This window comes from Struthio camelus, chromosome 1 (assembly GCF_040807025.1).
Source record: "Struthio camelus isolate bStrCam1 chromosome 1, bStrCam1.hap1, whole genome shotgun sequence".
Lineage (NCBI taxonomy): Eukaryota > Metazoa > Chordata > Aves > Struthioniformes > Struthionidae > Struthio > Struthio camelus.
The window spans coordinates 215795653-215802657 of NC_090942.1; the positions used below are offsets into that span (position 1 = coordinate 215795653).

General features: G+C 50.0%; 1 protein-coding gene across 1 annotated transcript; it reads left to right on the top strand.

The window, feature by feature from the left end:
- The first annotated feature begins 682 nt into the window (after nt 1–682).
- FZD4 (frizzled class receptor 4) lies at nt 683–6725 on the top strand. Its single transcript, XM_068930542.1, has 2 exons — nt 683–923; nt 2133–6725. The coding sequence occupies exons 1-2, from the start codon at nt 792–794 to the stop codon at nt 3459–3461; spliced, it is 1461 nt and encodes a 486-aa protein (XP_068786643.1). The 5' UTR covers nt 683–791; the 3' UTR covers nt 3462–6725.
- Nucleotides 6726–7005: the final 280 nt, after the last annotated feature.

The window sequence follows — 7005 nt, forward strand, 5'->3', positions numbered from 1 at the left end:
GGGGGGTCCCCGCGGCGAGAAGGGGACATTTCTTGGGGACATGGTGGGACATGAGGCGGGTTCTCCGTGGAGGGGGAGGACATTTCTCGGGGATGTGTGTGTGTGGGGGGGGGGGTTGCAGGCAGGAGCTCCCCACGGAAGGGGGAAAGCTGTTTCTCGGTAATATGGTGGTGGGGGGGGACACACACACAGTCAGGGGGTTCGCTTGGGAGGGGAAGGACGTTTCTCGGGGATGCGGGGGCATGCAGGCGGGAGCTGCCGGCGGCGTGGGAGCGGGGGGGGGGGGAGGACACACGTCGGGGGGGACGTGGCGGTCTGCGCGAGGACGTTCCTCGGGGCCGTGGCGGTGACACCGGCAGGAGCTGCGGGCCGAGACGAGCCGGGCCGAGCCCGCGGGCCGCGATGGTGGCGGTGGTGGTGGAGGGGAGCGGGCAGGGCTGCGGCGGGGGCAGGTCGGCGGGCGGCGGGGCGCGGCGCTGCCAGGGGGCGGCGGGGCGGGGAGGCGCCGTCCCTCCCCTGGGCAGTTTCTCGGCGAGGCCGTTTAAGAGCAGAGCCGCCGCCGGCCCCTCCCCGTTGGAGCCGGCCCGTGCGGCGCGGCGCGGCCGGGGCCGGCGGCGGCGGCGGGGGGGACCATGGCGCGGAGGAGCGGGCGGCGGCGCGGTGCGGGCGGCGTCGGGGGGGCGGTGGGCGGCCGTGGCCGGCTGCTGGCGGTGCTGCTGGCCGGGCTGCTCGGTGGGGCGCGGGGCTTCGGCGACGAGGAGGAGCGGCGCTGCGACGCCATCCGCATCGCCATGTGCCAGAACTTGGGCTACAATGTCACCAAGATGCCCAACCTGGTGGGCCACGAGCTGCAAGCGGACGCCGAGCTGCAGCTCACCACCTTCACCCCCCTCATCCAGTACGGCTGCTCCAGCCAGCTCCAGGTGGGTCCGCCGGCACCGCGCCGCCTTTTGTGCCGCTGCACCCCCCCCCCCCCTCACCCCACCCCGGCCGGCCGGGCTCGCTGCTGCCGGGCCCCTCCGGGTGGGACAGCCGGAGCTGCGCCGTCCCGACGTGACATTTCTCGCCGGCTGCAGCGCTCGCAGCTCGTCCCCGAGCGCCGGGCAGGGAGCGAAGCGGAGAGAGATGCGAGGCGGCTTCGGCGCGCTGCCGTCGGCGCGGGGCTGGCCCCCCGCGGAAGGCCGCTGCCGCCCAGGGGGCGAGAGCGCGGAGCCCTCTTTCCCCTCGCGGGCCGAGGGGCCGGAGCTTGCAGGAGCCGCTAGCGCTCGCCCGTGGTTTACGAGGGTTTTTTTTTTTTTTTTTTTTTTTCTTTCCTCGCGGGGCCGAGGTGCTCTGCCCCGCTAAAGAGAAACAACGGGACGCGTGCCGCTGGTGGCACGGAGACCTCCTCCGGTAATTGCGCTGCGGGAGTTTCTTTCCCATCCTAATGGCAAGATCCTTATCCTCCTGCCTGACGTGGATTTCATCAGACCCCCACCCCCCCCCAAAAAAAAAAAAAAAAGCTGCTTCTTTCTTTCTTGGGGCAGAATTGCCAGATTAGCTCACAATCCCCCTTACGTTGTCATGTCCCAGAAATACAATTATTCAAAAGCCTGAGCAAACTGCAGCATTTTATTGTTGTTATAAATACATACTTGACCTTATAATAAAAGAAAACGCATTCTTCTAGGAGAATCTTGAACCAGAGCAATTCAATAAATGCCTTTTCTTCTGTGTGTTTGTTAGCTGTAAGATCCAGGCAGTGCCTTGAACAAATATATGTATTTGTTTAAACCACTTTTTTTTGTTTTTTTTTTTGTTGCTTTCCTAAATTGCACCCCTGAGGTTTAGATTTGGCTAAATCCTACTCACTTTATTGAAATTGATGGACTAAATTTACATGGAGCTAATCTAGGGAGTAAAATGTTCAGGCTTTGGTTTCGGACCATTTCTGAACTAAAAGAAGACAACATTTTTAGGGCTTTTTCTCCTTTGTTTTTATTGTTCTTGGTCTATTTGTTTTATGCTGTTTCCTGTTTTTGAAGGCAAAGGACCAAATATTACTGCTAAAAAGACGAAAAGAGAACTTGTTATAGGACGACCTGCTTAATTTTCTTCTAACACAATTGTGATTTTTGTTTTTTCTCTTCCAGTTCTTCCTTTGTTCAGTCTATGTTCCTATGTGCACCGAGAAGATTAACATCCCTATTGGGCCCTGCGGTGGTATGTGCCTCTCTGTCAAAAGGAGATGTGAACCTGTTTTAAAAGAATTTGGATTTGCCTGGCCAGACAGCCTGAACTGCAGCAAATTCCCACCCCAGAATGATCACAACCACATGTGCATGGAGGGCCCAGGGGACGAAGAGGTTCCCCTTCATAGCAAGACGTCCTTGCAGCCTGGAGAAGAATGCCACAGCATGGGATCTAATTCAGATCAGTACATCTGGGTCAAAAGAAGCTTGAACTGTGTCCTGAAGTGTGGCTACGATGCTGGGCTCTACAGCAGGTCGGCTAAGGAATTCACAGATATCTGGATGGCCGTGTGGGCTAGTCTTTGCTTCATATCAACAGCATTCACAGTCCTGACCTTCCTGATTGATTCATCCAGATTTTCCTACCCGGAGCGCCCAATCATATTTTTGAGCATGTGCTACAATATTTATAGCATTGCTTATATTGTGAGGCTAACTGTGGGCCGGGAAAGGATATCCTGTGATTTTGAAGAGGCAGCAGAACCTGTTCTTATCCAAGAAGGTCTTAAGAACACAGGATGTGCTATAATTTTCTTGCTGATGTATTTTTTTGGGATGGCTAGCTCCATCTGGTGGGTTATTCTCACATTGACGTGGTTTCTGGCAGCAGGACTCAAGTGGGGCCACGAAGCTATAGAAATGCACAGCTCCTATTTCCATATTGCAGCCTGGGCCATCCCTGCAGTGAAGACCATAGTCATTTTGATTATGAGACTAGTAGATGCAGATGAGCTCACTGGACTGTGTTACGTTGGCAACCAGAACCTAGATGCGCTCACGGGCTTTGTTGTTGCACCACTTTTTACCTACCTGGTTATTGGAACTTTATTCATTGCAGCCGGATTAGTGGCCTTATTTAAAATCCGGTCCAACCTTCAGAAAGATGGAACTAAAACTGACAAATTGGAAAGGCTGATGGTCAAAATTGGTGTATTTTCAGTGTTGTACACCGTCCCAGCGACGTGTGTCATTGCGTGTTATTTTTACGAAATCTCCAACTGGGCCGTTTTCCGCTATTCAGCAGACGATTCCAATATGGCTGTGGAAATGCTCAAGATCTTCATGTCCCTCCTGGTGGGAATTACATCAGGTATGTGGATTTGGTCAGCCAAAACTCTGCACACGTGGCAGAAGTGCTCGAACAGACTGGTGAACTCAGGGAAAGTGAAACGAGAGAAGAGAGCAGATGGTTGGGTGAAACCCGGGAAAGGGAACGAGACTGTGGTATAAGAGTACGACGGCACCCCAATGCTCTCCGACTGTTCTCACGTGAAGGACTGGTGGTGTATAAGCACTGCAGTGGAAGCGTTGTTGAGTGTAGAGTAGGGAGACGGACATGAAACCTGTCTCTGAGGGGAGGGAAAAAAAGCCTTAAAGAATAAGCAACAAAAAGATCATGCTGCAAATACAATAGCCATAAACCATGCTGCCCAAAATAGGAAAGCCCAAGGAGGCTTTAAAAGCTGTGAAAAAACCAAACACTTTTTTTTTTTTTTTTCTGAAGCAGGATGCAATATACTTGTCTTTAGAAGCTGTGGGACTGTAGCTGTCCTAGTGATATGGGATGGTGTTTTCTTTCAATCGTCTTACAGCTGATGGTGGAAAGGCAGGCTGGGGCCAAATTCTGGGCTGGTTTAGGGTCCAGTTATCAGAAGGTGGAGTTTCCAGGATTCTCAGTTAACTGTCTTCCTTCTTTCTGAGTAGAGCGTCGTGAAGGAAGTTCCCGTTCAGGATTGCGTCTTTCCACCCTGGTAAATCCTGTTGCTCCCATTAGTGTTGCACGCTGCACAAATCAGCCAAGGATCAGGTCCTCCAGCAAATCCCAGTGGACTTTCCAGGTCTGAGGTTAACCCATAACGAGTAGCATTTAGTGAGGTATTAGTAAGGATGGTTCTTTAACCCCACCGATGATCTAATAATAATTTTGATGCATATTTTTCTGCTGCCTTAACCTGGCCTGAATTCAGTTTTGGCCCTGCTTTGAGCAGAAATTTAGACCTCCTAAGGTCCCTTCCAACCTGAATTATTTTAGGAGTCTATCGGTATTTCCTATTGTTGTTAAGTCTTTACTCAAGGCCGCTATCAGAAATAGAGGAATAAGTGAGAGCTTGGAAACTGTCTATACTGTTCTGCATTGATTGCCATTATCCACCTGCAACTGTTCCTGGTCTTTCAGGTGCACCTGCAATTTCCAGCTGACTACTTTATTCCTCTGCATTTAATAGCTTTAAATAAAGTCTTATTTAATAGTGTTCCTTCCTACAGCAAAGAGAAAAATGAGTGGAGGGTCTCTTCAGAACAATGTCAGTCTTCTCCAAGTAAACTTCTGTCTCTCTCTGCAGACCCATTGCACGAAGCAGTTAAGTCTTAATATGTTTCATTCAGTGCGATGGTATCTCTGCAGCCGCCAGGCTGGGAGAAGCGAAATGTTCAGTTCCTTGGCAGCCTCATGTTCACACAGATCAGTGGTATAATTTTGTGTACCAGTTACAATTAAAAGAACATTCTCAGCCTGTGACATAGCAGTACAGCTGACTGCCTCAGAGTGATGCTCTGATTGCTCGCTGACGGCTCCTGAGATTTTTGTTAATGTATAGATACATATAGAACAAGAGCAGGCATTCAGTTGTCAGGGACAAGAGATGCTTTCAGTTTTTGTAAAGGGAACCAAAGACAAGAGATCCAACGTCTTGAGGAATAATGCAGTTTCATACCAAATATCAAGTTCTCTTATCCTTCCAGTTGAAGAGGCGTTGGCTTGTTATGCTCATGGGGAGCTTGAATCTCGCGCGTGGGGCTTGTTTGGCTAGTAAGGAGAGTAATGCAAACAATAAGTAGCCCACAAACACTTCAGAGAGCACAGTTTCAACACTCTACCACTTTGAAGGACCTTCAGTTTTATCTGAATTTTTACTTCATTTGTGTGGACCCTGGTCAGCTGCTGAGTGTCCCCCTGGTGCCCCAGCTTGCATGACCTTCGGGGCAGCTGAGACTATGTGCTGACTTATTACAGTCATCACTTTACGTACAGGTGCCTCATGTGCTTCCCAAACTACAATTCATTCCAGCTCTGGCCGTGAGCACTAATCTGTCCCAGAAGTGTGTATTGTTTCAATGTCAATGTTGAAACATGTGCTGGAGCACATTTGGAAAAAAAAAACAAAACCAAACAAACCCTAATTGCAGTCTTTGCGGTTGGGCTCCCTCTCTAGCAGAACAAGTGACAACTTGACACATTCTGCTCCAAACACACGAGCATTGTTTTGGCCAGCTCTGCATACCAGCTGAGCCTTTTGATCCTCTCTATAAAGTCTCTCGCTATTAGTGTTGTGTTTGGATCTGGTTATTCCTCTGTGGACAAGAAGTTCTGCGAGTACGAAAGCTTCAGATGGCTGAGCTTCTCCGAGATGCGAGCTTTCTCCTGACTCAGCGAGGGCTATAATATCAGCAGCTATATTTTGACTCGCAGGGGATGAAGGCACCATTTAAGCCTTGTCTTCTAACCTTGGATTGGACTGTGCCAGGGTGCCACACGCATTCACGTGTCCTTCAATCTAAAATGGCTTGGATTTTCTCCTGGCTAATATGATTCATGTCTGACCTGACCGATTCATGGCATTTTTAGCCATGTTATGTACACAGAAGTGATAAGTAGTACCCCTTTTATCAGATCCCTGCATCGCAGATTATGACCCTGTGGACTCCAGACAGATGTCCCTGGTGATTTATGACATTGGAAATGAGTCGGATGAGGATACCACTGCTTTGCCTTACAAGGGAGTTGTGGGGGGTATACCATTAATGAGTGTGAGGCCCCTAAATACTATGCCTAGGAGGTGGAGTGGGGAGAGACACCAGCTGTTCCTGAAGGAACGTCTTTCGCAAGCTTTCCAGGGGCACCGTGCCAGCTCGAAGCAAGACTAGCTGGCTGCCTTCTGCTGCAGCGATGAAATCGTCCCATGAATTTGTTCAACCATGAGCATTTACCTTGTTCTACTTCAGGGATTTGCGAGTGGGAAGTCAGAGCAGACAGTTGAAAACTCAGCAGTTAGGAAGAGTGGGGTAACTGCAACTCGTATGTTCTCTCATTTCAATGTTGTTATGAATTTCAAACCAAAAAAATGTGTGACTAATCCTGTCTCGGAAGTGCAGTTGCTGTGGTTATAGAAGGAGAAACGTTGCAGCAGTCACCTTCCTCGCAGGATCCCTGCTCCCTCCCTCGAGCTAATTCTGCCTTGCTCCCCCAACCCCAGCATGTTTTCGCCTGGCCACAGGTTTGCGACGTGCCTGATGGAGAGGTACAAGGTTAGCTCATATGTATCTTTTTCCGAACTTCGGAGGCAATAGACACTGATTATTCGAGGGTGTACAGAAAACATATCTACTTTGATGTATGTACTGTAAATTTCTAATTTATCACTGTAAAAAAAAACCCAAAACTTTGCTATTTAATTTTTATATCGAAATAAAATTTTACCCTCTGTGGAGAACTAAGGTATTGCTGCCAGCCTTCGCGTTTTTGCTGAGTTTCTTTCTTATGTTGGCTGCATCACTGTTGCGAGCCCTTTCTTTTCTCCCTGGAGGAGGAAGGATGGCATGCTCACATTGCAAGGAGGGGATGGTGCTAGGGGGTTAAAACAGCACAACTGGGCTCTAAATGCAGGCTCCGGGAACACCTTTGCCAAATGGAAATAGCTGAGAGCAGTAACGTTGTTGGGCAACGGTGAAAGGATGTGCATGCTTAGGTGCTTGCATGCTAAGGCAAAGACAGTTG